The 14,842-nt window shown below is 48.3% G+C and overlaps 1 protein-coding gene across 1 annotated transcript; it reads right to left on the reverse strand.

The window, feature by feature from the left end:
• Positions 1-329: 329 nt before the first annotated feature.
• LOC121003988 (NADH-cytochrome b5 reductase 3) lies at positions 330-14,787 on the reverse strand. The gene is made up of 9 exons (XM_040435999.1): positions 14,649-14,787; positions 7,391-7,522; positions 6,558-6,630; positions 6,300-6,406; positions 6,091-6,220; positions 5,750-5,833; positions 5,285-5,370; positions 4,221-4,320; positions 330-1,228 (listed from the first exon to the last, which is right to left on the reverse strand). Exons 1-9 carry the CDS (start codon positions 14,667-14,669, stop codon positions 1,056-1,058), a joined length of 906 nt encoding a protein of 301 aa, XP_040291933.1. The 5' UTR covers positions 14,670-14,787; the 3' UTR covers positions 330-1,055.
• Between the last annotated feature and the right edge of the window lie 55 nt (positions 14,788-14,842).

Consider the following 14,842-nt stretch of genomic DNA (forward strand, 5'->3'; position numbering starts at 1 on the left):
TCTCAGTCACTTCAATGGGAGCAGTGCTGCTGTAGTCAGCCCCATCCACTACACAAGAGACCAGTGACCAAAAGCCAGCCATACACCCGATAGTTAATCTCCAATGTGCCCATAAAACCTAAGATATCTGTAACAAATGGGGAAAAATATCCTCCAGAAAATATATTCTGCGGCTTCTCCGAATATGCACTAGTGGCCTCTACTGGCACAATGTGGTACTGTTCAGGTCTATGCCTGATACATGGACAATCTGACATCTAAATGTCCACAACTCCTCAGCCAATCATAGGAGACATGTTAGAGGATTACAGAAATCACACGAGACGTTGTTCAAAGTCATTCCAAAGTTGCTATATTTATCTTGAAAGAATAAAAATACATTGTACACGCAGAAAGGTGAAAAGGCCAGGTCACAAGGCAAAAGAGATGTCCGTCTAAAGGGGCTGGAGGGAAGAAGAGACGGAATATAGTGCAAATATGGAGGGGGGGGGGGGTCAGTGATGAGCCATTGCTCGGTGATGAATTGTAGGTAAAAAGCACACAAGAGGCAAGTTGTGACAAGAACAGGACAAAAAACGGACGCGTTTCAAGTTGCTGTTTAGCATTTCCTAGTGTTAGTTCCTGTTTCGTGAAATACTGTAGATATTCTCTGCACCGTTCTAAAACCAGACATAACTGAACAAATTATGGGACTACAACTCTCAGCTGGGCATGCCCTCTACTTTGGTCTAGTCAAGTGCTGAAGAAACCCTCCCCCCAACCATCACCATCCAGACACCACTTAGTGCATTAATGTGCCCAATACCCCTTTAGGACTCCTCCTTGATACATAGTGTCACTTCATGTTGTAGATCCTTCACACCAGCAGGACTCCCCCCGACCGCAGAAGCCCTCGCGCCTGTCACAACAATGTCTCCTAAAAGACCTATAAACTCAACGTTATATTTAGAGTTAACAATGCACAGAACGTACGGAGACGTAGACAAGCCAGGAAATTTTCTCTTTGCCTCCGGTTATACAATGGCTTTCCGATACTTTTCAGTAAACCTTGGCGCCTAGTAGGCAAATCGCCGGTCCTGGGGGTAGCCAAGCTTGTCCAGACTGGGGTTGATTGCATACTGAACCATGGGTGGAGGTCCGCACATTAGAATGAGGACGTCATCCCCGGGCGGGGGCATGGACTGTTTTATCATCTCTTCATTGACAAAGCCTTGGCTGTAATCCCAGTCTGGAGAAAAAGGCAGAACAGCACATAAGCATAATAGAAAATACTTTCCTGTGCCCCCTAGTGGTGGGGAAGGGGATCACACATAAAACTAAAGGGGTTTTCCAGGATTTTTTTTAGCTATTTGAGAAGACACAGGTGCACACAGTAGCGCCGCAGCCTTATCACAGCTTTTCCTAGACCGTGTGACGTGACGCACATTGTCATATGGCCAAGGAGCAGCAATACCAAGCACAGCAGAGAGAAGGCCGTGCGCTGGTGCCTTCTCAAACAGCTGACCGGCTGGGGTCCCAGTGTCAGACCCCCACCAATCACATACAGATGACCTCCTTTACAGGGAAGCTTAAAAAGGAGTTGTGCCATAAACTACTTTTCCCTGTAAAGTGCTTTTTCCATTATTTATTCTAGCTCCTATTCCTCCATGGATTGTTTTTTTTTTCTCTTTAGGTTTACCTCATTTGCCGTTTTCTCTTATCCCTAGGGTGGCCCAAAGTCTCCGACGGGGGGGGGGGGGGGGGGGGATGGGGGGGGGCGCACCCTGGCTGCCCACATCTCATCCCCCACTTTTTTCTCTCTCTCGCCCTGCGAGGGGGCGTGGCTTAGCCGTTAGGGGTATGGCCGGTGAGGTCCGGCTTTTTAGGGTGAAGCCAGTGGCCACCCTACTTATACCCATGTTTGAATCCTACTCTGGTTTGTCATGAGACTGCTGTCCCATCATGCCTTAGGCCTCATGCACACGACCGTTGTGTTCCGTTCCGCAAAATGGGGTTCCATTGTTCCGTGATCCGTTTCCGTTTTTTGTTTCCGTGTGTCTTCCTTTATTTTTGGAGGACCACCAGACAGGAAGGAAAGTAAAAAAAAGTCTAAGTCAAGTTTGCCATGCAAATGATAGGAAAAAAACGGATGCGGATGACAATCTTGTGTGCCTCTGCGTTTTTTCACAATCCCATTGTCTTGAATGGGTCCGCGAGCCGTTTTCCGTGAAAAAAAAAAAAATAGGACAGGTTATATTTTTTGGACAGACTGGAACCACGGATCACGGATGACAAACGGTGCATTAGCAGAGTTGTCAACAGACCCATTGAAAGTCAATGGGTCTGCAGAAAATCACGAAAAACGGAACGGACACGGAATAAAACGGTCGTGTGCATGAGGCCTTAGGGCAGCGAGAGGTGTCCTGACATCAGCAGATCATGTGACACTGACCACCCCTTGTTTGTCCTCCATTACAAGGCTACAATGCAGGATTTAACTTACAACTGCATATCAAAGCCTACAGGGCACAATGGCAGGCTCATAACGTTAGAATAAGGCAGCTTTGATAGTGTTTTGGGGGGTAAAGTGATAACAGCAGGATACATTTACATTAATGGCACAACCCCTTTAAATGGTCACTGAGCTTTCCCCAAATGTTTGATGTCAGACATATGAAAAGGTTTTGATTGGTGGGGTCTGAGTGCTGAGACCCCCACGATCTTTAGAATGAAGAGGGGAGAGCGAGAAAAAAAAAAAAAAAAGCCGCTTGGATTTTGCGCTCTCGCCCTCGACAGGCCCATAGACTCTACTGTGCCTGTCCTGCAAGGAAGAGGCTCCATGACATATCAAAAGTATCCTGGATCTTCAGTGACCCTAGAATAAATGAAAAATCCTGCAAATTTTCAGCACAGAAAGCTTCGCCATTTTCAAGATGTTTGAGTGCCTGCTGTCAGTGAATGAGAACATCTTGCCAAGGCTGACTGAATACTTCTCTCACAGCTGAGGGTTTGTTACAAAGGATAGACAATGCACTGCAAGGTAAACACATCAGCACCACAAATCTCTCTCCCGTGCTGCGAGTTTGTTACAATGTGTCAGTGCAGGTACGGATCTTCACATCTGGGCTAGTATTACAGACCAACAGTGTGCCCGACGGGCAGGATTATAACGCAGTCCATCGGGTTTCCATCATGGTGTCCACGACAGAGCCTCCTAAGAGAGTCTCCAGTGTGTATGTCACCTGAGCCCAAGATGCATTAGTCTGGAGTTTGATCTGTTTACCTCAGACGATTGTCCAGACTGACCTGTAGCAAACCCTCTGCTGTGAAAAAAAAAAATTAAATATAAAAATAGATAGGGGTGGGCTTTAAAGAGGACCTGACACCACTCCTGACATCCCTGTTTCAATAGCTTCATGCATTCCCCATGTAATAACAATTCTGGAGCATCTATTCTTATGCCTCTATGTTGTACCATTCCTCTATTATTCCTACTAGAAGTTATGAAGGAATTGCTAGCAGTCTGCAGTAAGGGTACAGAGAGGAGGTAACCAGTTGGGGGTGTCCCTGCACAGTCTGACAATGGCAGCACTGATTGGATAGAGTTAGTCTGTGCAGGTACCCCCCCCCCCCCCCCCCCCCCCAACTGGTTACCTCCCCTCTGTACCATTACTGCAGACTGCTAGCAATTTATTCATAACTTTTAGTAGGAATAACAGAGGAATGACACAACATAGGGGGAATACATAAAGCTATTAAAACAGGGATGTCAGGAGAGGGAACAGGTCCTCTTTAAGCCTCTGCATATTAATTAGAATATGCCTACTCATTCACATGAAGCAGAGATCTTGAAATGATAAGAAAGTGAAACAGACTGAGAAAAGCTGCAGATTCTCATTTTACAATAACTATGGTGTATGCTAGTTCAGAGCAAAGAATGGCTTTCAATTTGTATGAAAAAGCAGGGTTTTAGAATTAGGTTTTGGGTCACTACAACTACCTGCATACCCAGACAGCCAGAGGCTATTGGAGCATGCTGGAAGTTGTAGTTTCAAAAAGTCACATAGGACAACATTGCTTTATTATGTCGTTTGTTGCTTGATCCCCAACAATGTTGTCCTAAGTGACTTTTTGAAACTACAACTTCCAGCATGCTCCAATAGCCTCTGCCCTTCTGGGTATGCAGGTAGTTGTAGTTTCACAAGAGCTGAAAATACAAAGCAGAGATCAGAATGGCTTACTCTCAGGGGCTCGGTCTAGGGTGTACCAAAGCTTGAATCTGCTGGGATAGTTTGCCTGGATCTCCTCCAGCTCGTCTCGTAACAGAATGTCCTTCTCAGACTGCAAGAAGCAAGAAAATCCATCTGAAAAGGTTGTCCGATACATAAAAGCACCTGCAGGAAATGAACCCACCAACACTGCAATCCCCACCTCCCCAACACTGATCCTCCGGTGGTCCCTCCAGTGCGCTCAAGACCACTGGCCTTAGCGGTGATGCTAGAACATACAGAAGGTGGACACAGACTGGCAGGGACCACTGGCTTGTTATTTTATAGCATTTCCTGCATGTAATTTAATTAGATTCTTGACCAACCCCTTTTATATGGCTTTAGGCAGGTGAAGAATATGGGCTATGTAAGCGATTAACTCCAATCACATCCAGAGCTTCACTCCAATTTCTGGTTCCCCCTGAAAACAGACTACAGTTTAATCGACAGTCAGTCATCTGAGCTTCTGCAATGCACTGCCCTCTGGGAAAAGTAAAGAGGCAGAATGCAGCTCAGGATGTAACTAGAGTAGAAGACGGGTGAGCAATATCAGTCTAGTAAAGCATATGCCCAGTCTTCCTTAGAGCCTTTCTATTCAAGACCCGCGCCGCCCCCACATATATCAGTATTATGTTGCCATTCTGAAAATTCCTCTCCACTTTCCCACAAGTCATAGCAGGGCTGCTGCCATCCACCCACCAGTCACAGCAACCCCCACTACTTTCCCACAAATAGCAGGGCTGCTGCCATCCACCAGTCACAGCAACCCCCACTACTTTCCCACAAATAGCAGGGCTGCTGCCATTCACCCACTAGTCCCAGCAGATGCTCTCTTTCTCTGATCAGTGTCAGTACCTGTATCTCCATGAGTTATGTCCCAGGTGAAAGCACCCAGCCACCATATGTATGACATGCCGTAAGCAACAATCCCGTCCACCCCTGTCATGCAGTATAAATACGAGCCCCAGGCGGCACCAGACAGACATGGTCGCTGGTCGTTCTATATAGGACAAGTTCTTACCCACTGACATACAGACCTGGTTAGCAAACAGCAGATAACAAATGGTGGGATCATCTTTGTCTTTTATGACGGCGCGGATGAGCTGAAGCATGGGGGTTATCCCTGTGGAAAAGAGAACACGAGGCTCATCATCCACTGTGGGAAGGTCAATAATCAAGTGGTGCCCTGACGCAGCGTCCACTCTAAACATGCAACCTCTGGCCTTTTACCACATTTGTCGAGGCATAACTGCATGCCTCCCAACATGTCATCCCCCATTTTCAGGACATTGTAAGCCCTGCCCTTCATCCACCTACAAAACTTCACTGAAACAGTGTGAGGCAGACCTCCATCAACCCCACCTCATCTGAGGTTCTTCCAGGGGTACAATCATGTGAGAAACGGGGAGGTTTGGAGGTGTGTATGATAGTATGTTGAGTTGTAGCTCCCCCATTAGTTGACTACCTGGTACTGCTATAAATGAACACCAATATTTGACTACCTGTCCCGCCGGCGATCAATCCCAGCTGCTTCACCTTCTTAGGAACTGGTGGAGATTTCTTGTCTGGACGGATCTCGAATGTTCCTTTAAAGAAGTAAAAAAAATAAAAAATATAAATAAAAATAAATCTTGTTTCAATGCAATTAGCTGCATGATTGTTCACCTCCCCCACAGGCTATGCTGGGACAGCCACAGCCACGGGGCGGTCATACAGGGGACGCCACCAGTACTGATCCCTGACACCCAAGGGGCCCATAGGTCACACTGCTATAAGTGCTATTGGAGTGGGGGGGGTCCAGTCTCCTAACGGTGAGACACACCATGTAGCTGGCAGCACTTACCATTTCCACTGTAGGTCAGGAGACCGCTGGGTCCTCTGAAGTCAATGGTCTCATCTATTCTCAGCCCTTCTAAGTACTGAGACATTTTGCCGCCCTCAGGAAATTTGGGGTGGATGCCTTTAAAGTAAATCTGGAAGAAAAAAAATAATAAAAGGGAGTACGTAGCCAGCTGAAGGCGGAGCTATCCCGCCACGTAACAGCCCACATACCTTAACCACCAAGTCCACATATCCCTTGTCATCGTCACTTGAGACCGGCGTGTACGGCCTGACCACCAGGTTCCCGTCTATCCTGGCGGATAGGTAAATGTGCTGTCCTGTGAAGCAAAACCAGAAGTTCATTCAATGGGCGCCACCAAACCTGGTGTAAGGACAGAGGGAGGAGGGGCTTAAATGGCGCCATATTTCTACTGAATCCATACATCACCCCCAATGTGATTTCATCAGCCTAAACAGAAGCATTCTTACCTATGGGGAGCCCCAGGATGTGCTCAGGAGAAGGCAGCGCAAAACGGAACCGGCGGGTGTCATGGCTGAGGATCTAAGACAATAAAGCTGCAGTGGTTACGGACATGTCTGCTAACACTGGGGGACAGTAATCAAAAGGGCCGTGAAGGAAGACTGGCTTAGGTGACATCTCATTGGTTGCTATGGGCAACTTTCATTTTGCAAAGCAGCTCTGAAAAATGAAAGGAGGAATCTGATTGGTTGCTAGAGGCAACTAAACTAGTTTCCCTTTACACCAGGTTCTGATAAATCCCCACCCCACCCCCATCCCGGGTGAAAAGCCTATTGTCCTGCATCAGGCAGCCAATTAAAGAGGTTTTACAGGAGTAGAAAAACATGGCTGCTTTCTAACAGAAACAGCACCACTCCTGTCCACAGGTTATGTCTGGTACTGCAGATTCACCCCATTCATTTCAATGGAGCTGAGCTGCAATACCAGGCACAACCTGTGGCCAGGAGTGGTGCTGTTTCTGGAGAAAGAAGCCATGGTTTCTTATAACACCTTAAAATTTAACTAATTTAGGGAGCGTGCCCCCTTAGTATTCACTTCATCTTGCCATTTCAGTACACTTTCCTGTGTCTACTAACACTTTAACGCTCTTATTTGGACAGGACCTACAGCACTGTTCCTCCTAGTCCTCCTGTTTCATGAATACAATGCTAGACCTGCAGTCTGGACTGACACTAACTAGGTATGTCTTTGGGGGTTTTGAGACCACATACATTAACCAGCCGGCTCTATAAAGCTGCAGCCATCTTCCTGCTCAGGTGACCCGCGCCATAAAGGAACCTACCTCTTTACTAATGAGCCTCAGGGGGTATTTAATGTCTGGACTCTCCAAGGTGATGGCCGGAGCAGACTTTCCAAAGATCCTTCTGAATATTGCAAAGACGATGTAGAAGGGGTACCCCACAAGTCTCCCCAGCTGAAAGAGAAGGTTTCCATTAACCATACGACTCCTGGAACCCATGGCGGACAGAGCAGCCACTCAGCATCACAACCGCATAGAAGCCTGTGAGCAGGAAGCGATGTCCTCATACACATGAGATAAAGGACATGTGACTCGCCAAGAAGAAAAAAAAAAACTGTAAATACTTGTATTTCCTATGTAATAACAATTCATTATTCCTCCTAGAAATGTATGACTAAAGAACCAACTGGGTGTTACCATTTCCCTTGATTGGACAGTGTCAGACTGAAGGGACGCCCCCACCGGATAGCAGCTAGTTGGCTACATATTTATAATTTATTTCTAGCAAGAATAACAGAGGAATGGAACAATATGGGGAACACAACCATTTACTACAGACAAGGGCTTTTTACTTTAGAAAGGGGCTTCCTACCCCCATGCTGGATATATTTGGACAAGGGTCACTACTAGATGGTCTGGATTATATATACTGTTACCTAGATCCTCACCCTAAGGCTCCGTTTTTCCGTGGTAGGAGAAGGTCAGGCTGAAGAGGCTGTAAAGTGCAGAAAACTTCCCACAGACCTACGACGTGGGCGAGAATTGCTTGGAGCTCTGCACTTAAAGGGGTTGTCTCACTTCGGCAAAGGGCATTCATCATGTAGAGAAAGTTAACACAAGGCACTTACTAATGCACCGCGATTGTCCGTATTGCCTCGTTTGGCGGCTGGATTCCGTTTTCCGTCAGATTTTACATTGCTCGTTTCCATGGTTACAGACCACCCTGCAATCCAGCAGTGGTGGTCGTGCTTGAACATTATAGGAAAAAGGAGCTAGTCTCTGGTGGCCGAGACAGTGGGAGCTCACATAGGCTGACGCTTTTTCCTATAGTGTGCAACCACAACCACCACTGATGGATTGCAGGGTGGTCGTAACCATGGAAACGAGAAGTCTATAATGTGATGGAAAAAATGAATCCAGCCAGCAAAGGCGGCAATATGGATAACAACAATACGTTAGTAAGTGTCTTGTGTTAACTTTACATAATAAATGCTATTTGCTGAAGTGAGACAACCCCTTTAACCCCTTAAAGACTACCTCCCAGAGCCATAACTATTAAAGAATTTTCGTTCACATAGACGTATAAGGCCTCATGCACACGACGGATGTTTTGGTCCACATCCGAGCCGCAGTTTTTTGCGGCTTGGATGCGGACCCATTCACTTCAATGGGGCCGCAAAAGATGCGGACAGCACTCCATTTTGCGGACAAGAATAGGCAATTATATTAATGGCTGTCCTCACCCTTACGCAAATTCCGGAACGCACATGGACACCATCCATGTTTTACGGATCCACAATTTGCGGGCCACAAAAGACATAGGTCGTGTGCATGAGGCCTCAGGGCTTGTTTTTTGCAGGAGAAGTTGTACCTTCTAAGGCCTCCTTCACACGAACGTGTGCGCCCTGTGGCTGTGTTGCGACCCGCAAATTGTGGGCTGCAATGCACGAACACCGACTGTGGGGCAGCGGATTAAAGTGAATGGGTCCGCGATCCGCAAAAAGATAGGACATGTTCAATCTTTTTGCGGAACGGAAGTGCGGGACGAAACCCCACAGAAGCACTCCGGAGTGCTTCAGTAGGGTTCTGTGCTTTCGTTCCGCATCTCTGGATTTGCGGACCCATTGCAGTGAATGGGTCCACATCAGTGATGCAGAATGCCCACGGAACGGCGCCTGTGTATTGCGGATCCCCAAATACGGCCAGCAATACGGCAACGGGCAGCACACGTTTGTGTGCAGGAGGCCTAAGGCTGCGGTCACAGCCCTGTTAGAGATGATCCAGCTGCCTGATCCGGCATAAATGCCAGATTTATGCTGGAAAAAAGTGGCCGGATCACCGCCGAATCACATTACAGCCAGTAGGGATTTGGCGGTGATCTGCTGAATCCGGCAACTAGATCCAGCGGGTGCTGGAACAACCTACCGGAAGCAGTAATTCCTGCACATTTCAGGATAGGTCAGGTCTCAGAGTCCAGCTTATGATTCCACATGTATTAGTCACCACAGACCTCCTGAGACTTCACGTTCCTCAGTCAGTGGAAACCATGAGCCGTCATCTACAGTGCTGCCTGAGGCCTCAGCAAGGAGAATCTTAATCATCACACACGGATTTCCACGTTTCCTTCAGTCATCAGCGCAGGTCACTAAAGAGCCCCCATAATAGGAGACATCTCCCACCAGAGCGGGGGAATGACTTCTATAAGAGCTGGATAAATAAGTATGGGGTAAACATGCCCCCTAGTGGTGACTGCAGGCAACAAAAACATATTTCATTCGCTTCTATGCCAATGTGAAGGGAAGCAATGAGCTGGCACCATTGTTTACGCAGCGCATGACAATGGCACTTTGGCTGCCGTTATAGGGGTGTGCCCTGTATTTGTAGGTGCGGTTCACTAAACTAAATTAAGTTTCCAAGCCCCAGTCTACATTGATTATCATGTTAAACAGGGTTTCCCGCCTAGGAGCGGACAACCCCTACGGTCCTAACCGCTGCTCCATGCCCAGAAGGAAAGGTTTTGGCCTCATGACCTATGCAGTCAATCGCAGGTCTCGGTGGTCACTGCTGTGATGTATCACTCAAGCAGCTGCGACCGCTGAGGCCCGTAACTGGTCTCAGGGCCATTCCCCAATCTGGCAAGGGCAATAACAGGCTGGACTGAGGACACGAGTGTGTACTTTTATTTTTAAAGGGGTTTTCCAGGCTCCTGATATAAATTAGCCATCTTCAGGATTAGTCATTAGTATAGTCCAACTGGTGAGGTTAGGACCCCGGGCACCCACACGATTAGTTGCTCCCTTTAGTCTCTGGAACTTAAAGCTCTATTCAAAATGGCTTACTGCCGGTCAGTTCACATATTACTTGAATGGGGCTGAGCTGCACCTAGGTCATGTGACGTCACTGGCCCATGGGAGTGCAGGGGCCTTCTCAAAAACCCGATTGGCTGGGGTCCCAGGTGTCAGACCCCCACCGATCAGATGCTGATGACCTATCCAGAGGACAAGTCATCAGTTACAAACAGTCAGATAAGCCCTTTAAGTCAGGCAACCTCTTTAAAGGCCCCTTTCAGACGAGCGAGTTCCACATTCCGGACTCCCAGTGTGAGTATGCAGCAGCTCCCGTCCTGACCTCCCAGCACTGCCGGGCTCGCAAAGCATTATATCGATTTATGATGCTATGTAACCCTTAGAGGTCTGGAATGTATTGTATAACACCGACATAATGCTGTCAGTGTTATCCAATACATTCCAGAACTGTAAGGCTCACATAGCATCATAAATCAATACAATGCTCTGTGACCCCGTCAGTGCTGGGAGGTCAGGACGGGAGCTGCTGTATACTCACGCTGTGAGTCCAATGCACGAGACTCACGCATCTGAAAGAGGCCTAAGAAACGCTACCCCTCCCCCATCCCTCATGCACACAAGATGCTTCATTTTAATACAGTCCCTCTAAGCATTAATAGGTGACCGGTACACAATGTCTTGGTCAGCAAAATTAAGCAACTACCAAAGGTCATATGGACACATCGCCCAGGATCTTCCAGCCTCGACGCTGATCATCAGTCTAGGGGCTCATGCACACGACTGTATGCCCTCCGAGACATGCGGTCCGTGAGCGGGTCATATGTCTCGGAGCGGCGTTGATCGTGCACACACAGCATCTTAGATTACAGTGATGCTGTGCACGTCAGGCCAATAGTCCAGAGGGCAGCCCGACATGCCCACCATCATTGTAACCTATGATGCTGTGTACTCCCGTCTCGGAGGGCATACGGTCGTGTGCATGAGTCCTAAAAGCCAGGGAGCCAGAGGTTTTACTGGTCACAACGGAGTACATCAATTCAATGGGAGTATGCGAACTCTCCAGGACACGAGGTCCGAGGTGCCTCACACCTCAGCATTTATCTGGTATGGTAACAAGCAGTAGAATTCCCAGAATAGAAGCCCATCTAATATCTACGGACAGGTGGCGACCCACGCCAGCCCAACAGGTCATGTAACCCAGCTGAGATAAGAGGCACTACAGTTGTCTGCTAGCCACCCATCATCATGCTATGGTATGAAAAACAAATACCAGCTATTCTGGAAATGGAAAATCCAGAATCTGAGATCTGTGTGACCCCCCACCCATGTCAAATCTGGAGTTTAACCTAAATTATTATTGTTAGAAACACTAAGAAATAAGCAATGTCACATGACGTGTGACCCATCCGCCAATGTACTACTAGTCCCAGCAGGACCCCCTGTCATCAGCCAGGGGAACCCAAAGGGTGTCCCAACTGTTTCCCAATCTACCATGGCAGTGGACATACAACTCCCCCTTATATAAACTAGAACCCGGCTGTATCACCCAATATCAGACCTCACAGCCGAGCTCCGGGAGGTGATGATGGGGGTGTACACAGGGTGCAGGGTCAGTGTATATGAGGTGCAGGGTCAGTGTATACAGGTATACTGGGTGCAGGGTCAGTATATACAGGTATATGGGGTACAGCACAGTGTATACGGGGTGCAGGGTCAGTGTATACAGGTATATGGGGTACAGCACAGTGTATACGGGGTGCAGGGTCAGTTTATACAGGTATATTGGGTACAGCACAGTGTATACAGGGTGAAGGGTCAGTTTATACAGGTATATTGGGTACAGCACAGTGTATACGGGGTGCAGGGTCAGTTTATACAGGTATATTGGATACAGCACAGTGTATACGGGGTGCAGGGTCAGTGTATACAGGTATATGGGGTACAGCACAGTGTATACGGGGTGCAGGGTCAGTGTATACAGGTATATGAGGTACAGCACAGTGTATACTGGGTGCAGGGTCAGTGTATACAGGTATATGAGGTACAGCACAGTGTATACTGGGTGCAGGGTCAGTGTATACCGGTATATTGGGTACAGCACAGTGTATACAGGGTGCAGGGTCAGTATAGGTATACGGGGTGCAGGGTCAGTGTATACAGGTATATGGGGTACAGCACAGTGTATACGGGGTGCAGGGTCAGTGTATACAGGTATATGAGGTACAGCACAGTGTATACGGGGTGCAGGGTCAGTGTATACAGGTATATGGGGTACAGCACAGTGTATACGGGGTGCAGGGTCAGTGTATACAGGTATATGGGGTACAGCACAGTGTATACGGGGTGCAGGGTCAGTGTATACAGGTATATAGGGTACAGCACAGTGTATACGGGGTGCAGGGTCAGTGTATACAGGTATATTGGGTACAGCACAGTGTATACGGGGTCAGTGTATACAGGTATATTGGGTACAGCACAGTGTATACGGGGTCAGTGTATACAGGTATATTGGGTACAGCACAGTGTATACGGGGTGCAGGGTCAGTGTATACCGGTATATTGGGTACAGCACAGTGTATACAGGGTGCAGGGTCAGTATAGGTATACGGGGTGCAGGGTCAGTGTATACAGGTATATGAGGTACAGCACAGTGTATACGGGGTGCAGGGTCAGTGTATACAGGTATATGGGGTACAGCACAGTGTATACGGGGTCAGTGTATACAGGTATATTGGGTACAGCACAGTGTATACGGGGTCAGTGTATACAGGTATATTGGGTACAGCACAGTGTATACGGGGTGCAGGGTCAGTGTATACCGGTATATTGGGTACAGCACAGTGTATACAGGGTGCAGGGTCAGTATAGGTATACGGGGTGCAGGGTCAGTGTATACAGGTATATGAGGTACAGCAGTGTATAGAGCTGTGATAACCTCCAGCACTCCAGCTGTGGTAAAACTACAACTACCAAAATGTACACTTGCTTGGCTGTTCTCAGAACTCCTCAGAAATGAATGAAGCATGCTGGGAGTCGTAAATTCACCACAGCTGGGGTGCTAGAGATTAGCCATCACTGGTATAGGGAGTGCAGGGTCAGTGCATACAAGTATATGGGGTACAGCACATTGTATACAGGTATAGCACAGTATAATGTCTCCTCGTGGCCCCCCCCATCATACAGTATAATGTCTCCTCATGGCCCCCCCATACGGTATAATGTCTCCTCGTGGCCCCCCCCCATACGGTATAATGTCTCCTCGTGGCCCCCCCATACGGTATAATGTCTCCTCGTGGCCCCCCCATACGGTATAATGTCTCCTCGTGGCCCCCCCATACGGTATAATGTCTCCTCGTGGCCCCCCCCATACGGTATAATGTCTCCTCGTGGCCCCCCCATACGGTATAATGTCTCCTCGTGGCCCCCCCCATACGGTATAATGTCTCCTCGTGGCCCCCCCCATACAGTATAATGTCTCCTCATGGCCCCCCCATACGGTATAATGTCTCCTCGTGGCCCCCCCATAGGACAGCAAGCCTGGGCCGAGGACCAGAATGACAGGGGAAGTGGACGGAGTCTGTCACCAAATTTGCTGCATGTTTTGAGCGTTTATCTCCTTCTAAACGGGTATTTATCACAATATATATCGTTACTGTGATAGTTATCATAGGAATATTTTGTATATCGCTCAACCCTAGGCCCACCACGGTTCCAGAGGGTCCTCCGGTGGGCCCAGGCCTGACGCCTTGTGGGCTCTAAAGGTCCAGGAGAATAATTCCACGTGGATCACTTGCCACTAGGGTCTATTTCTTTGATTCAAAACCTATTAAACTTTATTGATGATACAGTGCTTAATCATTTCCAACATTGGGGGTACAGTACAGCTCCCATATAACAGGAGGACCCTGCCCAATCCAGATTACCCTATATACAAGGGGGCCCCCTATGCTATAAACGTGTGGCAAGTGGCTTCACACTCTTGGTCACTCAGATGGTAATCCCTGTGGCCAACAGTATCTCCATGACAACCCAAGTATTTGGGGCTACGGCTGAGCCTTGACAGGAATGGATTCAAGGGGAGGCAGCTGCTGCAGAACCTCTTGCAACGCATCTGGCAATTATCTGTGCGTATGGAGCAGCAGACATTACTGAGGATCCCAGGGCCGTCACACCCACCCAGGCCCGAGGAATGTGTCAGCTCATGCGGTGTCATTCCTCCCAGCTCCTGCCCCACACCTCGCGCACGAGCTCGCCGTCACTCTGCTCCATCTTACCGTACTGATCTGCGCCCCCATGTGGCCGGGTGATTCGCTGCTCCAACTATCAAGAACGGAACAAAGTTGCAACTGAACCTTCAAGGCAGAAGGAGGCCGAGATGTCAGTCTGGCCACGCCCACCAGCCCCTGATTAGCTCAGCACGCTGCCAATAGAAAGACGAACGCCACGCTGCCAAAGCCATAAACTCCGC

Source organism: Bufo bufo, chromosome 1, assembly GCF_905171765.1.
Source record: "Bufo bufo chromosome 1, aBufBuf1.1, whole genome shotgun sequence".
NCBI classification, from domain to species: domain Eukaryota; kingdom Metazoa; phylum Chordata; class Amphibia; order Anura; family Bufonidae; genus Bufo; species Bufo bufo.